The following is a 22641-nucleotide window of genomic DNA, read 5'->3' as shown; positions in this document are numbered from 1 at the left end:
GTTCTGCGGAGATTCAGGGAGCAGGGTTAGGGAAAATTGAATACCTCACCGTATTTAACGTTAGACTTTAGTCTAAAAATCTTGCCTGTTGGAAATGCAAATCAGCTCCAAAAACAAGAAGTTTGTGGCCAATGGCCTAATTCCATTCCGAGGAGTCAGCCTGTTTCTGGGTTTACCCACACCTTTTTCTCCTTTCCCTTGGGAGAGATTAAACATGCGAGGGATGGAGGAGCCAGTATCCTTTGGCCTTGTTTACATTTCTCTTACTCCTTAGCATAAGTGAAAATACCAATTAACATCTATATCTGAGTTACACTCAGAATGCTGGTCAGGAAACATTCACCAGATACCGCTGCCCCAGGCCTACTGCTTAGCCTCACCCCTGACCATTGCTCCAGCCCTGGGGTGAGGGCAGGAGGGCGGGGAAGGTCACAGAAAACCCCAGAAGAGACAGTTCCCCGCCCTAGGGTTAGTGTGCATGGAGGCAGAGGTGGTGCTACCATCCTGCCTGGGTGGGGCTGAGAAGAATGGGTTAATTTCCTCCTGACAGAGGGCGGCAGAGAGAGGAGACAGGGAAGCCCGTGAAGCCCGTACTCCGTGAGTACGAGGAGACAGAAGGAAGAAAAAGGAAAACAAAAATAACCATCATCATTGGATAAAGTGGGATGCAGAAAAACAGATCCATCCATGTGAAGTATTTAATGAATGTCGATGCTGCCCTGTGACTCCAACCATCTTTAGTAGAGACCACACATTTCAAGGAATGCTTATTGTGATGGAGTTTCTTACAGAAACTGGTGAGGGAGCCAAGTTCTATGCACCAGCAGGCGTGGGGTCAGCCCTGAAGATGAGAGTGGGGATATGGAACATACACTCACAGGCATCCTGCACATAGCAGAGCTCAGAGCAGCGGGGAGGTGGAGCAGCTTCTATTGGTTCACAAGAGGTGATTGTTAAAATTTCAGGAATATTGCAAGTTGTTTGTTAAACACAGCAATTATTAAAAGTTAAAGTGCATACACGTAGAGTATTAATTTTTAAAATATATTAAGAACAAAGGTAATAGATACTCAAAACTCATCACTTTCTAATTATTTTACTGTTGCATCTGTGTGGAAATAGAGTACAAGAGTGATTCTACAGCACATCTTTTACCAACTCCACATTCAGGAAAGTCACATTGGTGCCTTGAAACTGGCCATGTTGGGAATATTTACACCTTGGAAATTGGCAAATGCTACAAATAGGGCTGGATTTACTGTTGTGCTGACCTATAGGCTTAAGAGAGCGATGGAGAAAATATTAAAAATGCAAATTAAACTTAAAAGTGTGTCTTGTCTGTAGCCATTACACAGCAAATAGAATGAAAAAACAAATATTTTTTGTTTTCACAAACTATTATCCAATTCAGCAAAGAAGTCAACCACATCCTTGACAAATGAGTGAAATTCCAACATACAACTTCACTGTTTACATTTCTCTCACTCCTTAACATAAGTGAAAATACCAACTAACATTCATGTCTGAGTTACACTCAGAATGCTGGTCAGGAAACATTCACCAGATACCGCTGTCCCAGATACACTGCTTAGCTTCACTCCTGACCATTGCTCCAGCCCTGGGCTGAGGGCAGGAGGGTCACAGAAAACCCCAGGAGACACCGTCCCCTCCCTAGATGTTGCACACCGTTCAGCCCAAGGGAATGGCCCCTGCCTAGTGCCTTTGTAGTCATTTCCCTCACGGGCCACAGGTGGTACTTCATATGCACCATCAGCAAGAGGGGGATCTTGAAAATAAGCACAGGAAAGGTTAGATATCGATTCTTCTCTTCCACACTATTATGCTGCCGTTAGTGTTCCTAACTATGACTCTTAAGGCAATACAAGATCTGGATAATCAAAGACGCACTGAAGCCAATTCAACAGTTATAATGAAAACACACTTTAGAAAGAGGCTTTAAACAAATGTTGGAACAAACAAACAAACAAACCCTTTCTACTCAAGTTTGAACATTCTCTTAATTGAGATTTTTGTTAACTTGACGTCCTTGTTACACAGTGCCAAGAACACATACTTTTTCGGGGGGGGGAAGGATGACAATAAGAAAGGAGGAACAAAACAAAATGCTGCATTTACTCTCGCTCTTTAGAAAATTACTTTCTTTATAAAGTGAATTTACCAGTTAACGGAAGACCGTCCTTTCAATAGTTAGCAGAAATTGCTGGCTCTTCCCAAATATCCATGCTCCTTTCTTCATTTACTAATGGAATCCCTGGATTTCAGCTTATCACGTGGTCGCTCAGCACTACATTTTCCTGCCTCCTGTGGAGCTAAGTGTGGCCAAGTGACTCACTTCCTGGCCAGTGAGTTGCAAGTGTGAGGGTGTGTACAACTCTGAAGGTTTCACCCTTAAAGGGGAACAACGTGCCCTCCACCACCTCTGTCCCCATTCTGCTGGCCAAAGTAGTGGGATGGTGGGACCTGGAGGAGCCACCTTAGAGCATGAGGTAGAGACTGTGTCTTAAGATAGCAGAGCAACAATATAAAAGGAGCCTGGGGCTTCCCTGGTGGCGCAGTGGTTGAGAGTCCGCCTGCTGATGCAGGTGACACCGGTTCGTGGCCCGGTCCCGGAAGATCCCACATGCCGCGGAAAGGCTGGGCCCGTGAGCCATGGCCGCTGAGCCTGCGCGTCCGGAGCCTGTGCTCCGCAATGGGAGGGGCCTCAACAGTCAGAGGCCCACACACCGGAAAAAAAAAAAAAAAAAAAAAAACTTAACAAATAAAAGGAGCCTGGGTCGGCCACACGGTGGAGTCATCGAATCAGCCCCACATGGCCTTCCCAGACAGTAACATGAGAGAGAAATCCGTTTCTATCTTCTTTAAGCCACTGTTCTTTGGCCTTTGTTACAGCAGCTGAATTTGTATGCTGAATGATACAATTATTAACATTTTAGAACATATAAACTATTTGTTTTTAATATTTCAGAGATGATATTCTTTCTAGAGCATGTTACACTTTTCTTAGCCAGTTAAACAGAGCAGACAGAAAGTAATCTACTCTTTTTTGAATCAGAAAACACAAATACTATTCTGAACAGTAATACAAAGAGATTGCTGAGGTGGAGAGGGCTGCTGGCCGGACAGTATGTGGCCTCAGGCTGCGGGGCATGGTTAGCTCATGCCTAATTCCTGCAGTTTTTCTGACTTCTCTCACTATGAAATCATCAAGGATCTATAAGAAATATATATATAAAGTGCTTAGGCCCAGAGACTCAAATGTGGAAGTGCTCAGTAAGTGTTACTTATGACTATTATTGCTACTAGTATTATTTATTATTATTGTGTACCGGGGACAAATGGCTATCTTAAAAAACCGGCACTTTTTTCTTCCTGCTTAAATCATAAAGACACAGAAGCTGAAAATCCCGCTATTTGGAGCCATTATAATCAGCTATGTCTACTGAATGCAAGTTAGGGTTTATCCCTGGTGCAGACCCTCTCTCTTTATCTTTTTAAAAAGACTTCCATGGGCTCCTTCATCATGAAATGTAAGGAAAATCCACCTGTTGACCTTGGAGAGTCTCTGAACTGAGGACCTAAATCAACAGCATGATTCTTCAAACTGAGATGTAAATGTTCTGTTTTATAATGAAGAAAGCTGTTTTCATGGCAGAGTATGGCTCTTCGGAGAAAATATGACGTTAAGGAGTTTTTCCTTCTTTTGACTGGGGTGAGAAGGGGGCAGCAAGGCCATAAAATGATACTCACAGCAGCAAGCATGCCCCAGCAAAGTGGCTGCAGGCCGGGGCCAAGAGACACGGTCAGATGGGCCCTGGGAGGAGGAATGAGCCATGAACTCTGGAGCACTCACATCTGAATGCCAGTTAAACCCTTCCTTTTCTGTCTATAATTTGCTCATGTTACTCTCAAGACTCAGAGAAGAGGTTAAATATCACAGCCTGTGTTAGCTGTGCTTGGGCCTTAAAGGGAGAGGCTTATACCCATACTTGGACCAGAGAGAGTTTCCACACGTGCAGGGACACAGAGGTGATTGACAGAGCAGCTTGGGACAGCACCAGGTAAGAAGAGACAAATGTCAACCAGCACAAACCTATGATACAGTTGGTACAACGAGGCATCCTCAGAATCTCCTGGCTCAATACTTATCATTTTATTAAGATAATATTGTTAATATAAATATAATAATGTGCTGACATAAAGTTATAGTGTTATAATTTTATAACTGATAATATTATTGTATATTTTATTGTTCTAAATTATTAACATGATATCATATAATTATACTTTCAGTATCCAGCTGTGTGTGCAATCTTCTCCCCAAAATATCTTCCCCTTCAAATCAAAGGCTATTAAACTGCAATAATCAAGCTTGTAAGAAATGCATCTACAATAAAGGTAAACAGACACTGAGGAAGGGTTTGGAAGCATTTTCTTAGTAATAAAATACAAGATCTTTAAGGGTAGACCAAGTAATATCTTATTTCACTTGCTCAGGATTTTTTGTTAACAACTCTGGCTCCCCAGCTGTGTCCCAGGTAGTTAAAATTGCCAAATGAGTGGCCATTTGGTAAATGGAATCAAACTGTACACTTTCCTTGCTAGCATCTCCACAATTAAAACCATTTCATTACTGGTAAAATGGGGCTTCGGGGTCTAAGAAATTGTCAAAATAAAACTGGAGAGACTTAATACATTGTTAACTTTGCTTTGCCAAGTAAGGACATATTTTTAGGATTACCAAACCCTTACAATATACGACACTTAATAAACTTTAACACAAAAATAGCAGGAAGCAGATATTTCAGAATAAAGGACAATCCTGGGACTTTACTGGTAGCGCAGTGGTTAAGAATCCGCCTTCCAATGCAGGGGACACAGGTTTGAGCCCTGGTCCAGGAAGATCCCACATGCCACAGAGCAACTAAGCCTGTGCGCCACAACTACTGAGCCTGCGTGCCACAATGACTGAAGCCCGCGTGCCTAGAGCCTGTGCTCCACAACAAGAGAAGCCACCACAATGAGAAGCCTATGCACCGCAACTAAGAGTAGCCCCTGCTCGCTGCAACTACAGAAAGCCTATGTGCAGCAACGAAGACCCAATACAGCCAAAAAAAAAAAACGAATAAAGTTTGATCCTTTAGGTGGAATTATTTTAGCTTTCTGAAGACTTTAGACCTTTTGCTCCTGTCACCACGAGTGGGTCGGGACTGCATACAGACTGGCACCCAGTTTGGAGCCGTTTTTCTCGAACACGAAGCCCATGGCTTGGGAAGCTGCTGGCCTGAAATAATTCCCACAATTTCCTCAAATATATGGGAGGTGGACTGAAAGAAGAGCTGTGGCCTGTTGTCCCCAGAAAAGACACCCTGTGAGGCATGGGAATAAGATCCACCTGCCATGTGCAGGGCCCGTATGTCAGCTAACTGTCTCCAAAGCTTTCTTCCTGCCTTGAGCTGTCTCTGAGTGTTAGGAGAACTGAAAACTGCCTTTTTCAGGAGACAGGAAAATTGCAAAGTTGGGTTCATTCCACAGAGTGAATTTCCATTTTTCCTGGCCCCAGAAATGCTGTGTCTGTCGGTAATTTTCTTTCTTGGGTCACAGCTCCCAGGGGAGCAGGAGAAAGGCCAAATAGGAGAGAAAATTTTTCAGTGTGTTTCTTTAGATCCTGGATTCACTCCCTGGCTCTATAAACAGAAGGGCTGCCCTGCTCCAGCCTTCCAGATGCAATTCCCAGACCCCAGCAACTGCACAGGTAGCTGAGCAGAGAGACCTGCCCTGGGCCAGCTTCAGAGACACAATTCCGAAACCGGTGCACCCATGAGAAAAAGGAAGCTCTCTTTGTTAAAAAAATAACCAGTGACAGAAGCCTTTGCTTCAAGAGCTGGCTGAGTAAAAGCTTCTTTTACTAAAACCAGTGACCCCCAAATAACTTTAAGTCACCTCCCCCCTACCTATTGTGTCTATTTTCCAGCAGTTGGAAGAACTGTGGAGAACCAAAGGGATAGAGGCTGAATTCATTACCAATTCTTCCGGAAGCTTTGTCTTTCTGCTGACATGAAATAATTTCCATACATTTTCCTAAATATATGGGAGTTAATTGCCAATTTGCATTTTGGTTTGCGTATTCAGATCTCAAGATGGAAACATAAGCTCTTTACTTCTAGAAAAATAGACGAAGGAAAACTTCTGAAGCTCATTTTCTAATGCCCGAAAGGCTCATGGAAAACAACTCAATGATCTTTCTTCTCTAGCAGACTCTTCAAAAACATCTTAGAGGAGAAGCTCTCCCTCGGGTTTGGGTTGTTTTATGTGATTTCAGTTACATCAGAGAATTTATTCTCCACCCCACAGCCTCGCCAAATCATTAATTCTTGAAAGAGTAACAGGATTTTCATTTTGCCTGATATGTCTCCTTGTAGCCAATCTTGATGTCAGCGCCTTTTGTAAGCAGGAAACTATGAATTAACACCCTGAATTTTCATGACGAGTCCCCTTATTGAGGCTCTATTAGGGAAAACTCTTCACGACCTTTGACACTAGCTTGCTCGCATTATTAATTTAAATGTCTCAGGGACATCATCTGTTTCTACTGAAATTAATGACAAATGAGTTCTGGAAAGTGGCTTCCAGAGCCGCCCTCATAAGAACAGTCAGGGGAAAGTTCAGTGTCTGAAATGTTCATTGAGATGCGAGGCTTAATAATGTGTGTTTAGCTATGACCCTAAAATCTGCTCGCCTTACAACTTTCCCCATCTGGTGTAATTTGCTTTCTCCACTTGTAAAAATGCACATGACAGCGACAGCATGTATTGTGTGCCACGTTGCAACAATGAAGCCTCGTCTGTCACATGCTTCATTGAGAGAAACTTATTTCTCACCCTGTCTTTACCCAGTTTCCAACCTCTCATCACATTTTGCACTGGAGTTCTGCCCAAGCGCCATGCCCCAGCCCAGTTGCACTTTGGAGAAAGGAGATGATGGAGCCATACCTTGTACCCGGGTTTCCGCCCTCTTTTCTTTGGGATCTTCACTGCTGGTAAAGAACCAGCTGAAGCAGAATAAAGGTTATGAACTGCCATCTTCATAGGTGTTGAGTGAAGTGGGGGTCGGCCTCGCTTTCTCCCCGGGATCCTCTGAGACTGCATTTCTGCTGGTGCCAGTCTTACAGAAGGAAGTGACAAATCGCTCACAGGCAGAAGAGGTGCTAAGAATTAGTCCAGACACAAAGCAAAACAAAAACAGAAGAGTTTGTTTGGTTTGCAAGGCAAACATGGATCCGGTTTGGTGATTTTGGCCATACCTACCCCTTAAGGGAGGGGAAAACCAAATATGAGAGAGCCAGGCACCAGTAGGAGCTTTTAAAGTGTTGTTGGGCTCCTGGTATAATTTCAAGGATGGTGAATTTCCATGGGACTATAGTGAAGTAGGGAAGATACTGGCTAGGTGAAGAGGACAACAGCTTCCCAGCAACAAGCACAACTGATGGTGTCATCAGCAAGGAGACAACTTCACCTATGTGCCTCAGTTCAACTCTGAGCTGAAATAATAACAGTATTAAATAAACACAACCATTTTCTCACATTCACTCCTACCCTTTGGTTGGGTGACAGATGGTTATGACCCTTTTTTTCCCATGAAAGAAATTTAACAGTACAAATCAATTGGATTAATGTTGATTATGTCTCCTATCAAAATGTGGACAGAGATTTGCATACAGAGATGTTCATTTTGACATGATTCAGAACTGCAAAAATAAAATGGATAGAGCCCGATAACAAGCAATAGGGGAATGGTTAATATATCTACAGAATAAAACAGTCAACTAGTTACAAGCCTTTAACAATATTTTTAATAACATGAGGTTGAGTGAAAAAGCATCACACAAATTGCACATAAAAGTTATTTCAACTCTGCAAAAATTTATGTGGTGAAAAACTAGAAGGAAGCGTGCGAAAATGCTGCCAATGGTAAAGATAGTGGGACTATGGGTAATTGTTCACCACATACAAATCCTTTCCCCCTCGTACTATAATATGCTTAGCATTAAAAATACTTATAATAAGCTTCTCAAGTAAAGTTGGCTAAATCTTGCAGCAAGAGGTAGTTGATCAACCTCAACCTAGAGAACGCAGCTGTATCATGAGCTCAAGGATCACATTTCCTGGAATGTTCAGGAAAGTGACAAGTGGGACAGAACTTTAGACTTTAATTCAGGGGTGATGTTAGGTGATAAAATTCATTTCTGAGCATTAGTGATACCTAATAGTGGAAATGAGAGGCTCTTTCTCAAAAGGCTGCTGAAAGAATTGGAAAAGACTATAGAAGCAATCCCTACACCCTGGTCTGGGCAGCACTGCAGGGACCAGATTGCTTTACTCAGGAATGAAAATATCAAATAGTGGGAATTCTTAAAAACATGACAAGGAAGAGACTCCCCTGGTGGCCCAGTGGTTAAGAATCTGCCTTCCAATGCAGGGGATGCTGGTTTGATCCCTGGTCGGGGAACTAAGATCCCACATGCCACGGGGCAACTAAGCCCGGGCACCGCAACTACTGAGCCTGCACGCCACAACTAGAGAGAAGTCTTCATGAGCTGCAACGAGAGATCTGCATGCCACAACTAAGACCCGACACAGCCAAAAATAAAAATAAATAAATAAATATTAAAAATAAAATAAATATTAAAAAAACATGATGGGAAATCTGGGGTGTATCATCTATAGATGTAAGGTCACTTTGTTAATTCTCTGAATATTAATAGTATTCTATCAATGTCTTGATTTTTCTTAGAAATATCATACCTAGTAAATAGAATTTTAAAGCATAAATTTACCTATTGACTGTATTGTTAAATATTTCAGATAGATGGACAAGTGATTAAGGATATCAATTTTCCCTGTTTTTGTCAGTTTAAGAAAAATACTATATCTCATCAATTCTATGATGCATATTTTTTCACATATTAACATCTTTGAAATCAGGATGCACCCTAAAGCACTGTAAGCGTGTCAGAATTCCATAGGGAGCATTTTTTCTTTCTTAGTGGTATATGAAATAATGACGTGTGATATACTTAAAGACATCTTAGAGTCAAGGAATTATGATCAATGCAGATAAACCCATATGTAAACAAATATGTAAACATTAGACTATTTCTAGACTTAGTATCTCTGCTCCACAGTGCCAACAAATACCCAAATATTCATTTTCAAAAGAGAGCCTTTTAAAAACATTGAAAAACCACAAAAAATTATTCGGTAAGATTTTTGCTATGTGAAACTTTATCTGAATCCCATTTTGAACTACCATGATCAAGTTTCTGCTTCTTCATAATTAGTTTATCTTTACAGATTTTGGAAACAGGAATTTTCCTCATCTAGGACAAGTTTCTCTACCTTTCTACTTTCGTCTAGTGAGGAGGTCAGCAATGTATTTAATAACATCAAGATCAAAAGTCAACACGAGCAAATCCACAATCAGAGAAGGTACTGAATTTCTTTCGTCTCATGAAAATGAGAGTCCCCTGAAAGGTTCAATTAGCAGCACTCCTTCCCTCGTGAGCTGGGATACTCTGCCGAGACACTCCCTCACAAAACTCTTCTTGTTGAACAGGTTTTGAAGAGTAAAGGAAGGGTAACAAACTCATGAGCACACTATCCTAAGAATTCGTATCACTCAAAATTACACTTAAGTATCCCCAAATTTCTAATATGCCACAAATAATTTCCTAGGAAAAATAGTCATCTTTTAAACTGGATTCTTTTGTTCTACTTCCCTCTCCCTGGTGGGAGGAAAAAACAGGACTCATGCTACTTTCCACTCCCTTCTATAGAAGTACACCCATCGCAGGAGTATGAAGGACCCTTCCAGATAACTAAATCTGATCAACGGACTTCATGCTAATGGAACAACAGTGAAGTATTTTTAGTGGAATACTAAGTACTGGTTAGTGGTTGGGGAGATACTTGGAGATAGGGAGTCTTCCCAAAGTCTCCTCAATTCACCATACCTGAATGATTATGTATTTCATCCATCAATCAGGAAGATGCTGCTCCCCAATTCCTTGTTACAAATATATACCATTTTAACACAAAAATAAATCCAATTTTAAGTAATGGGACAGAGAGCTGTTAAAAACTGAATAGTCTATTTTAACCATGGGGGAGTCTCAAAATGTCTTCTTGGAATAATTTTACAGAGTTGGAGGAAAGCATCTACAAAATGATTCTTTCAATAACAGATCCAACTTCCTGCGCAGAGGAATTCCTGGTGTGGTTCAACCGCTGGCAGGCAGGCTGTGCTGTAGTGGAGGGGGTCCCCCATAAGTGCGGCACTCCGGGTGGGGTACAGCAGCAGTGGCTCCGAGGATGAGGCTGAGGCTGGGGCCCGGGGCCGGCCGGGGACTGGAGGCCGCAGTCGGGGCCAGAGCCCCCTTCCCAGCCAGAAGTTGCCAGTACCCGACAGTGTACTGGACAGGTTCCCGGGCACCGAGGAGTGGTCTGAGGATGGTAGCGCAAAACACGGGGGCCGGGTACTGACCTTTCCCCACGAGCGGGGCAACTGGGCCGCCCACGTCTATGTAACGTGAGTAATGCGTGAGAGGCACGTGGCTGACACTGACAGATGCCCCTTATGGGAGGAAGCTGGCCCCAACCAGGAGGAAGAAGCCAGAAACCTTTGACATAGGTGGTGCGAAAGAGATTAACTCAACAGAGAGAGAACAAGTTTCAAGAACTAGGGGATTTTTCTGTTAACTTCGTTTCAGGTTTTCTGGTTTTTGTTTTTATATTGCAGTGTAGTTGATTAACAATGCTGTGTTAGTTTCAGGTGTACAGCAAAGTGAGTCAGTTATACGTATACATGTATCTATTCTTTTTCAAATTCTTTTCCCATTTAGGTTGTTATATAATATTGAGCAGAGCTCCCTGTGATATACAGTTGTTTTGAATTCGTTGCCTGAAATATTTTTTACTAATCCTGTGTATAATGTTCTCCCTGCTCATGAGGATGTGACCAAGGGAGGGTCTAGGGCAGAGTGTCAAGGCCATCCCAGACTGCAGCTGTAGCTGGTACTTTATTTCGAAGAGGGCTGTAGGTGTGCTGGCCTCCAATCCCACCGCACCCTAGCCCTAATGAGTGAGTGGCAGGCAAAATGCCCAGGCTTCAGAGTCTGACCTCACTCCACTACCCACTACTCTGTGTGCCCTTTAGTAAGTTGCTGACTTCTCAGAGCCTCAGTTCCCTGATCTCTAAAATGGGGATAGTAGTAATACCTATCCTCTAGGACTTTTGTGAAGATTAAATCAGATAATCTATGTCAAGTTCTTAGCATGATACACAGGGAATGTAGTGGCTCTTATTATTTTGTGTTAGATCAGGCAGTCTCTTGGAACCTCCATTTCCCCATCCACAGAATGAGAAGGATTCTCTATTCTGCCTACTCCATAGGGCACTTGGGCAAATCGAGTAACTTATTAGGTGTGAGCAGACTATTAACCATGCAGCTCTAGTCACATGTTTGGTTAAAAAAAATGAATAATCTGTGAACATACAGTGGTGGTCCTTGTTGTGTTCTTTGTCTTTATGAACAATTAGGAGCATCCTAAATGTCTATCAGGAGATTCTAAATGTCTAATAAGTGTCTGATTAAAGAAATAACTGTTTCTGATTATGGGTTACTGTGGAACTGTAATCATGAGCTTGATTTATGTAATGAGAGGAAGGCTGTCCAACATGTGGTGTTATATGGAGAAAGCCAATCGAAGAACTGGTATGCCCTCATCGTTTTTAACAAATAAGATATATACATTAGTACATGCACCGAGGAAAGGCTGGGGAAATAGACATCACATCTGACAGCCTTTATCTCTAGGGTAGTGTCTTGAAAGTGGGCTGTATGTGCCTGGGGAAGGGATCAAGATGATCCATTAGAGAGAAAAGTATTAAAACATTTTTATGTATTTCTCTTTATCTTATCTTTTAAAATTTCTGTTGTTCCAAGCATACATTTTATAACACATAATTTTGCAGTGTAGCACATGTTTGAAATTTATAAATAAATACACATTTATTGCGGGTAAAAAAAACAAAAAAAACCAGATCCAGACACTTTGGAAAAGATGGTGGCAAAACTGGAGGGTCCCCAAGGTCTCCCTTTCCAAAACTAAGACATGAACAACAGCAACAAAAAGTAAAAATAGCAAAGATCAATACTGAAAATAAAGAAAGGTCCCAATCTTGGACTGCAATGGAAACAAAACAGATGGAAATTTTTAGGGAAAACAAAACTACGGATGATAGACAATCACAATTTATCAAATATTTAAGGAAAAGGTCAAAACTAATAGCAAAGTAAAATACTCAAAGATATATTAAGAGGCTGTCATCAAACATAAAGAGCCTCTCTGTGTCTTAAGAAACTTCCTTTAAGAATGAACAACAACAGGGCTTCCCTGGTGGCGCAGTGGTTGAGAGTCTGCCTGCCGATGCAGGGTACACGGGTTCGTGCCCCGGTCTGGGAGGATCCCACATGCTGCGGAGCGGCTGGGCCCATGAGCCATGGCCGCTGAGCCTGTGCGTCCGGGGCCTGTGCTCCGCAACGGGAGAGGCCACAGCAGTGAGAGGCCCGTGTACCGCAAAAAAAAAAAAAAAAAGAATGAACAACAAAAAAATCCTAAAAAAAATACACTCAACAGCAAAGGGAAAAATCTATAAGCATTTAGGCAGAACAAACAGATCATTTACAATAGGAAAAATAAACAGGCTAACTGTCTTCAGCTCCATTAGCCAGAAGATAATGGAATCACTATGGTGGCCATTTTTCCAGATATTTATCTGGAAAGTTATATTTATCTGGAAAGTTAATATTTATCTGGAAAGTTGCCACACTTTCTCCCATCACAGGGCCTTTGCCTACAATGCTCTTTCCTCCTGCTCTGGCTTAGTCCCCTCCTTCTTCATCAATTAGCTCAAGGAAACTTACCCTGAGTTCTCATTAGGGTTCCCTAAGCTTAGAGTTCCTCAGCTGTGACTACTGCATGTAAAGCATCCACAATGGAACTTGGAGAAGAGAAGCAGATGGGAACATGAAAATTATACCACCTGCTGTGCCTCTGATCTAGCAGTCACTTTTCTTCTGCCAGCATCCATAACACCGGGGTAGGCTAACCTGTCTGCTTGCAGAGGATAAAATTTCAGACCCTTCTCTGTTCTTTATATAGACTTAATAAGAAGTAGAAGGAGTCACATGAAGAAAATAATAGTTTTTGAAATTCTACTTATGCCTTAAAAATAAGATGAATAAATTAAAAGATTAATCTATCATTGGACAGATGGATATTTTAAGAATATAATTTTTACCTAAATTATATTTACCTAAAAAATATAATTTTTACCTATTAAATTAAAAGATTAATCTATCATTGGACAGATGGATATTTTTAGAATATAATTTTTACCTAAATTATTCTATAAATTAAGTGTAATCTCATTAAAAATCTAAACTGATTTTAAGAAAAGAAAGACAAAACAAAGGCCAGCAGGACAGACTTGCCCTTCTGGTTCTTAAAATGTGTTATAAAACTATAACAATGGCAGTATTATGGTACAGAAATAAGCGATCAGATTAATGGAAAAGTTAGTCCAGAAATTAAACGTATATTAAGTTTCCATTTGTTTGAAATTTAGGATCATTTCATATCAATGCAGACAGCTCAATAAATAATTTGTGGACAACTGGCACTTAGAAATCAATAAAGTTTTAACTATACGTCAGCAAAATAAATCCTAGAGATATCTAAGACTAAAATATACAAAAATAAAAGAAACATTAAGAAGTGCTGGAGACAATATAAGTCAACATTTTTATACTCTTGGGATGGGGATGGACTTTCTAAGTATGATGGAAAACTCAGGAAGTGGACATGGAAAGACTGACGGACATGACCACAAATGCTTTCATACAGCAAAAGTACAATCATGAATAAGGTTGAAAATAAATGAAAATCTGAGGAAACTATTTGCTACATATGGAACCAACAGAAGGTTAATACAAAGAACTCCTTCAAATTATTAAAATAAAAATTAACACTCCAATAGAAAAATGGGCAAAGGACACAGACAACTCACAAAAGGCAGGGGGTGTGTTAGAGAAGGCAAGAAAAAAAAAAGAAGAAAGAAAAGGAAGGAAGGAAGGGAGGGAGGGAGGAAAGAGAGAGGAGAGAAATAAATGATCAATTATTACAAGAAAAGATTCTAAACTTCACTGGTAACCTTCCAAAAAGTAAATTGAGATATCATTTGACACTTATCAGATTGATAAATGTGAATAACCCTGATAATACTCCATGTTGGCAAGGGGGTAGAGGAAATTCCCATTTACTGTTGGTAGAAGTAGAAATTGGTTAAATTTTCTGGAGGACAATCTGAAAATCACTTACAAGCTTTATACGTGCACACACTTCCTAATCTAGCTATATCACTCCTAAGGATTTATCCTAAGAAGATAATCTGGGAAGAACACAAAGATAGATGGCCAAGGATATTCTTCAAACATTGTTTATGATAGTAAAACACTGAAAGCAATCAAAATGCCCCTCTCAAAGCAGCCTTCGTTTAGTAAATTATTTCACATTCATAAAATGGAATACTCTGTAATTTGTGTGTATATACATACATACCTATATACATGCATTTATAAAGATTGCAAAATAGCATTTATAGTATGATTCTATTCATATCTCTTTTACATATACAGATAGGGATAAATCTGCATGTGTTTAGGCATAGAAAGAAGTCTGAGAAAGATAATCATCAGAAAGGCTGATGGTAGTTGCTCTGGGCAGAAAAATATGGAAAGATGATTTTGCTTTCTTCTTTGTACCATTTTGCATTATTTGAATTTTTAAACCATAGGCAGAAAAATAGTATAAAGGGAAAATAAACAATGAGTGAATAATTCTCACTCTCTGGAAGTTTCTATTGGAAATTTGTGCTTCTTTAGATGGCCTTTCATTTTCTTGTTTTCTAATGGTTTTGGCTCCTAAGCCACAGAACTTCACTGGCCACTGCTTTAACATCTCAAATAAATTGTAACAAAAAGGCAAAAGACTTTATAACTAATAATACAGAGAAAGTTGTTTCAGAGCTAAGAATGTCCATAAACAGATGGTGGACAGGGGTGCTTTGCTGGGCTCCTGAGAGAATCAGGTCACTGCGTTTACTGGCCTTGATACCACCTCCCTGCAGGCACTTCCACCCAGTTGGCAGCTGGGTTACTGCCCTTCCCCCAAAGATTTCCACTCATCTCCAAAGACCTTCAAAAGACCTCAAGTGCTGTCCAAGGACATCCTAGCCATGGGCACATAGTTTGATACAACCAACTATATAAATCATTTGAGAACTGTCAAAATCCCGAGGTATATATGATACCTCTGAATTTCTCTGCTTTCAATTGTGGACTTGAGTAAATACAGACTGCCTCAGCTCACTTCAGAATTGGAAGCCATCTTAGAGCAAAGAGCTTTAGTAAACATTAAAAGATTCTGTCCTTAGAACAACCTAACATTCAAGTCTCTAAATCTCCAAGTTATAACCTTTAAGTGATTGTCAAATCCTGACAACGTATTAAATCAAGTGATTTGCTGCTGGTTTTCAAAGTCTCCCTCTTCTTATCAAAAAAAGGCTTGGCTAGAAATATTATAGCTGAAACCAAGAGAAACTAAGATCTGGTCTATGAATTTGGTGATGACAGTTTACCTGCTTGCCTTGCAGATCTAATACACATAAATCAAGATCCTGGCTAATGGTACTTCATCAAGGTAAAGAACAAGGAATTACCAAATTCAAAGCATACACCAGTCCCATGGGGCCACTGAGTCACCTAATTCAATCCTGAGGCATGTGTTCATGTATCCATTCATTCATTCACTGTTTCATTTATTAATACATCCAAGAAATATCTGTTGAATATGAAGTGAGTGTCAAGTATTGTGCATAGGCACTTGGATTACAGACAAGAATAAATAAAATACATCTCCCTAAGATATGCACTATGGAGAAGCAGACAAGTAAGGAGGCAATAATAATATGTGAGGTAGATGGTATAACAAAGGTTTCCTATGAAATGCTATGAGAACATCAAGAAGAAAAGAAATCATTTCTTTTAACAGGGTTGGAAAGAGTGGAGGCAGGAGAAGCACAAAAAGGTGACATCAGAGCTAGGATTTTCCAGGCAGAGCAAGCTAAACGCACAGAGCCGGCGATAGAGCAGGTACGTTCAGGGATGTTTGGCAGTGCATGGAGAAGGGATGGGCCAGCCAGACCGGAAGCAGGACCAATGGCTTCCCGTTGTTTCTAAAAGCATTGACACGAGGTACGTACAAGGCTCTCTAGCCTCCTAATGGACTCCGGATTATTTCCTTCTATTAACTGCATGGGATGTGTTTCTGACCTTGGTGTCAGTCATGCTCTCTCTCACTGTCATTTTAAAAGTACAACCAGAAGAAAACCCTCAGAATAGAAGAAAATATTTGCAAATGAAGGGATTAATCTCCAAAATATACAAACAGCTCATGCAGCTCAATATCAAAAGAAACAAACAACCCAATGAAAAAACAGGTGGAAGGCCTAAATAGACATTTCTCCAAAGAAGACATAGAGATGACCAACAAACACATGAAAATGCTCAACATCACTAATTGTTAGAGAAATGCAAATCAAAACTACAACGAGGTATCACCTCACACTAGCCAGAATGGCCATCATCAAAAAATCTACAAACAATAAATGTTAGAGAGGATGTGGAGAAAAGGGAACCCTCCTACACTGTTGGTGGGAATGTAAATTGGTACAGTCACTATGGACAACAGTATGGAAGTTCCTCAAAAAACTAAAAATAGAATTACCATATGACCCAGCAATCCCACTACTGGGCATATATCTGGAGAAAACTATAATTCAAAAAGATACATGACCACAATATTCATTGCAGCACTATTTACAATAGCCAGGACATGGAAGCAACCTAAATGTCCATCAACAGAGGAATGGATAAAGAAGATGTGGTACATATATAGAATAAAATATTACTCAGCCATAAAAAAGAACAAAATAGTGCCATTTGCAGAGACGTGGATAGACATAGGGACTGTCATACAGAGTGAAGTAAGTCAGAAAGAGAAAAAAAAATATCGTATAATATTGCTTATATGTGGAACCTAGAAAAATGGTACAGATAAACCTATTTTCAGGGCAGGAATAGAAAGGCAGACGTAGAGGATGGACGTGTGGACACATGGGGGGAAGGGGAGGGTGGGATGAATTGGGAGATTGGGATGGACAAATATACACTACTATATATAAAATAGATAACTAATGAGAATCTATGGTACAGCACAGGAAACTCTAATCAAAGCTCTTGTGGTCACCTAAACGGGAAGGAAATCTAAAAACGAGGGGATATATGTATACATATAACTGATTCACTTTGTTGTACAGCAGAAACTGACACAACATTGTAAAGCAACTGTATCCAATAAAAATTAATTAAAAAAACAAAAGTACAACCGGAATCTTATTTTCTCTCGTTCTGGGGGCACCATGTTACATTCACCATAAGCCAGAGTCTCTAGCATCATTCTTTTTTTTTTTTTTTCCTTCGGTACGCAAACCTCTCACTGTTGTGGCCTCTCCCGTTGCGGAGCACAGGCTCCGGATGCGCAGGCTCAGCGGCCATGGCTCACGGGCCCAGCTGCTCCGCGGCATGTGGGATCTTCCCGGACCGGGGCACGAACCTGTGTCCCCTGCATCAGCAGACGGACTCTCAACCACTGCGCCACCAGGAAAGCCCTCTAGCATCATTCTTTTGCCAGCAGCCTCGTACGTACCCTAATACCCACGGCTCCCCACGCTGCTTAGTTCTGTATGTGAGGTAGTTTCAAGCAATTAGGATGTGCCTTGGCATCTATCTAAAATTCAACCACTCTCCAAGGTGACCTAAGCCCACCTGCTTCAGGGACCTTCCCTTCTCCACACGCTGATCTCTCCCTTCTCTCAACTCCTTCACCACCTATTGCCTGTGCCGCCAGTTTCAGCAGGCACTGATTAAATGATGGTTTATACAGTTCTCATTGCAAGCACGTAAGTGATTTCTGTCCACCCCTGGAGGCCCAGGGCCATGTTTCTTTCATTTGTCACTATGCTCTTCACAGCACCTGGTGCAACGTTGCCCCCACAGAGTGTACCTGGCACCTGTGGCAATACCATTCGCCTTGGAGTCCGCCATCTCACCGAGGCTCCCGGCCCACAGCTGGTGTCAGAGCTGTGCATTCATGTTTTAATTTTGGCTAGAAATATATGAACATAATAGAACACTTTGCTGGTCAATGAAAGCTTCATACCATAAGAAGAGGGACAGCAATATAATCTGTTGAATGGAGAAAAAGAATTCCCTTAATATATATTTTACCCCAATTCTGTCACAAAAATAGGGCCAACAGAAGCCAAAACCAACACTCATGTGTACTCACTCCTGGCACTCACTTTCTTCTCTCTGCTACTATTTTCCACTGGAAATAAAAACCAAGACTCCTTAGAGGTAGCTGATTCTGTATCTCGGGGACAGAGAAAGGCCAGAATTAGCTTGGAACATCTTATTATTACCAGACAAGGATGACTTTAAGAATATCACGGGTGGTGCTAAGAGGACAAAGAAGCAAGTTGTAACAATTTATGAATCAACCATAATAATAACAATGGTAATATAGTGAATTGAAATAATTGTTTGTGAAAGGCTATGAGTTCTTTATGATACTCAGAAGACTAAGCTAAGGTGCCCCAAACTCTTATTTGTAATTGTTTTAATACAACAGAAGGGAGAATAGAATAAAATATAATTTATTTATCCACTGATTGCATACTGATATGCCCTTGTCTTTCCACGTCTAAATACACATGGGTGAGTACACAGAAATTATAAATAGGCTAGCTTATTCTGGAAAAATAGCAACTGACCCAGGAATGAAAAGGACTAGTTAGCCCCAGTTGTGCCACATAATAACCAGGTAGAAAGTGGGTTCAAGAGAACGTTGAAGGCGATGAATCTGTTCAGTGTCTTTAGAGGGGTTCTAATGTGCAGACTTACCCCCTCAGTCCCCAGAGATGAAGCTTCTAGATGTGCATAGTAAGTGTGTGGAGACTTCAAGGTGCAGGCGCCTCCTTCTGCACAGAGCTCCCAGCTCTGCTGCTGGGTAGGCGCAAAGGCTTCCCGCCTCCTTGTAACTGGCCATCGGCTGAGAGGGTAGATTCTAAAGCCTCTCACATCCATTCCACCCCTGGCTGAACTCATAAAAGCCCCTCCCTCACTGATTCTGCAACCTTCCCTGCATCGAGTAAGGGTGCAGCAGCCAGGGTGATAGAGAGCAAAAATTCATGTATTTAAGGGGAAGGAGAAAAGATACATGAAGGAAGAGTCTCGAAGTGGGGAAACACCCATTCCAATCTGCAGGGTTTGGAAAAACGTTAGAACATTTGAAAGCATGAGAGACAGGCACACCACAGAGGTATGAATTATTTACTGCCTGGGCAGCTGCTTGGCGGTACCCTCAATCAGCTATTTTCTGGGTCCTGCCAGTACCCTCAGCTGGCACAGGAAGAAGAGAAAGCTGCTTCTAACTCCAGCACTGCCATCTGGCCTAGAGCTGCTCCTCAGAAGGTAAACTTCAGAGGACAAGGGAAAGCAGAGGCCAGACCCCAGAGGGACTGGTTGCCACCTCCTTGTTTCAAATGTTCACCCCTTTTTTAAAAATCCAGTCCCCCACACTGACAGGCCTCCCCCCTCAGGTGATGTCCTTAGAGAAGACAGCCCTTGGGAGATTCCATGGGCCAGTCCTGGCCGGCCTCCCTCTGCTCCGCCCCTTATACTGCACAGCAGTTCTCTACACCAGGGGCCTGGTCCCCAAAGCTGTTTTCCAAGCTTTCCATGACAGCTGGCTGCTGGCTGAGTTTGCTCAATGGGAAGTGCAGGTCTGAGTTTGAAGGTGGCTGTAGGCGTGGGTGAAGCCCAGGCTCTGTCACCCACTGCCTCTGCTTTGCTGGGTCTCCGCCAGGAGCTGCCTCTCCTCTGAGGCTCTAGCTCCCACTGGGCAGGCCCACATGGTCCCACGCCCTGCTGGGTGGCCTGGCCCTGCCTCCTGCCACACCACCTCGTCCCTCTGCCTCTCTAGCCTACAGTGGCTCACCTCCAGGGACCGTGGCTAATGATCCAGCCTCCTGTGTTGGCTCTTCCATCACTGTGCCACCATTTCCCTGCATTACATGCCCAGCGCCTTAAATACTAAAGAGGTTTCCTAGTTAGACCCCGACAGACTGACATGGAAAGGCAGGTCAGTTCATGACCGGGCAGAACTTTGTAAGAAAGCCTCCTTTGGGAATTTCCCATCTTTCCTGCTACCTCCAAGAATGGAGTCTGTCTCTCTGTGGCCACACCTGGAGCTCTGCATACATGCAAACCCATGGGTTGTGAGCAGGAACCTGGAGGAGGGAGGAGATAGAATGCTTTCTGCCATTGCTGTGGTCAGCAGAATCGTGGCTAAGAAAAATAAGAGCAGATGACTTTCAAGATAAATGTTTAAGTTTACATAGTAGCATGGATAGCATGCTATCATATGGTAGGTGAGGAAGATACACATACAAATATATACACTCACACGTATATACACTTATATATGCATAAAATGCCTCAGGAAGGGTTTAAAAATGGTAGCAGTCATCTCTTGGAGGTTGGCGGTGGGAGGATGGGGATTTTTCTCTGCATACTGTTTTCTACCTTTTGTATTTTGTGTCTATTCAAAAATAAAAATAACAAACAAATAAATGAGCTCATCCACAATCTCTTACTCCAGAGAAGAATGAATGAGTGGCTCTACCATCTGCAGCCATTGATGAGCCAGGGCCATCTGCACTAGCATGTACGGGGTAGGATGGGCCAGGTGCCCTGGACCCTGCAAGCACCACAAATCGCAAGCCAATATGTGGGTGCTACGCTCATTGGGAGCCATGGTTGTGTGCATTTGTACTGACCAGGACAACTAATAACCCCAATGACCTGACTGACTGGACCAGCAATTGTTTCAACGGGCATTCATAGGCCATAAGGCATAGTATTAGGTGCTAGTGGAAATGATCCCAGATTTAGGGCGCTAGCCTCTAGTCCCGGCTCTGCTCCTAACAGGTAGAGAGATAAAGACCACTCAAACTCTCCCGGCCCCCACGCTCTAATCTGTGCAGGTTTTGATCTCTAAACTCCCTGAAGAACAAAGCTGACAGATACCTCCAGTAAGAAGACAACAAGCCCTTGTTCAATCCAGACAGTTTCTCACTTTGCATTGAAGCACCAGCGAGAAGAGCACCAGCGCCCCCGTGTCCCTTGTCCCATAGGACAACACAGAAATAAAAAGGGCCAGATGACTGCACCCTGTTGCTGAGGAGCCCTCACGCTGCAGGAAGCAGATTTAGAGGCTGCAGCTGTACCCCCAGGGAGAGCCAGGCGAAGGCCTCGCCCAGGAGGCAATGGGAGACTGTCCCATGACGGCCCCTGGGCAGATAGGGAGGTGAGTGGCAAGCGGCCTGCTAGCAGCTCCTCACAGGCCTCCTACACACTTGTGGTCTGGGAGCATCACAGGGGCTCTGCCAAGACTCACATCAGCTTGGTTGAGCCTTGCCTGGTGGCCTACATGGAGACGTGCCAAGTCCCCAGGGTGCCATGGCTGAGCCGGTCCCCATACTCCCCTCCAGCCTTCAAGAAGCTAAGCACCGAGGAGGGGAGAAGAGATATTTGTACACGATATGGCAGGAGGACGGTTCTGAGGCAACTTGTACCCTTAGGATGAGGACCAAAGGGTCCAGGATGCTCAGAGAGAAGAGGTCCGTGGGGCTGAGATTCTTGGGGCTGCAGAACAACCAAGGGGAAGTCAAAGCATGGGGCCTGCTAACCTCTCTCCACCTCATCCTCCGCAGGTCCTTGCAGCCTGGCACTCCCCGAGGGGCCCACCCTCCCCTTTGTTACTGAACCGAGAGGACATCCAAACTGAAGGGGGTCCCCTGATGCAGCCCTGGAATTTTGCCCTATTACCTACTCCTAGCTCATTTCAGGCGGCTTTCATGGGCTTGAACACAGTGGTGAAACTAATCCGCTTCCAGTCTGACTGAAGGGTAGAAGGAGAACTCAAGGTGAGTGAGTTGAATCACAAGTCTCTTCAGAAGCCTCTAAGGTGGTGCCCTCACTCACAGCTTCCTCTAAGGTCGGAGTCAGAGAAGTGCCGTTACTTGATCTTTGCCCAGCTTTTCAAGAGAGAAATCTATCCTTTCTCCAAGAGCCATCAGCTTCTCCCTGAAATGTGAGGCCTTTCGCCTTGGCTAGATAGAAAGGAATCATTTCCTCAAGAAGGTGGCTTTCTAGAGACTCCTCCCGCACAGCTCTGTCTGGATAGGATGTTTCTGTTCTACATCCCCCCAGTGTCTGTGACTGACAGTTTCTATCACAACACCACAAACATGTCATTCCATTTATTTGTATCCTTGTCTGTATCTCCTAATATATCTGAACTCCTTGAAGGAGGCACT

At 42.5% G+C, this 22641-nt stretch overlaps 1 protein-coding gene across 1 annotated transcript in view; it reads right to left on the bottom strand.

Annotated features, from left to right (window-relative positions):
* SCML4 (Scm polycomb group protein like 4) overlaps positions 1-7166 on the bottom strand; it is a 57909-nt gene extending 50743 nt beyond the window's left edge. The window contains exon 1 of the mRNA XM_065889029.1: positions 7011-7166. Coding sequence (XP_065745101.1) covers positions 7011-7166 — 156 coding nt within the window. The remainder of the gene's footprint in view (positions 1-7010) is intronic.
* Between the last annotated feature and the right edge of the window lie 15475 nt (positions 7167-22641).

Source organism: Phocoena phocoena, chromosome 12 (assembly GCF_963924675.1).
Source record: "Phocoena phocoena chromosome 12, mPhoPho1.1, whole genome shotgun sequence".
Taxonomy (NCBI): Eukaryota; Metazoa; Chordata; class Mammalia; order Artiodactyla; family Phocoenidae; genus Phocoena; species Phocoena phocoena.
The sequence above is the reverse complement of the archived record's forward strand: the minus strand, read 5'-3'. Positions and strand labels throughout refer to the sequence as shown.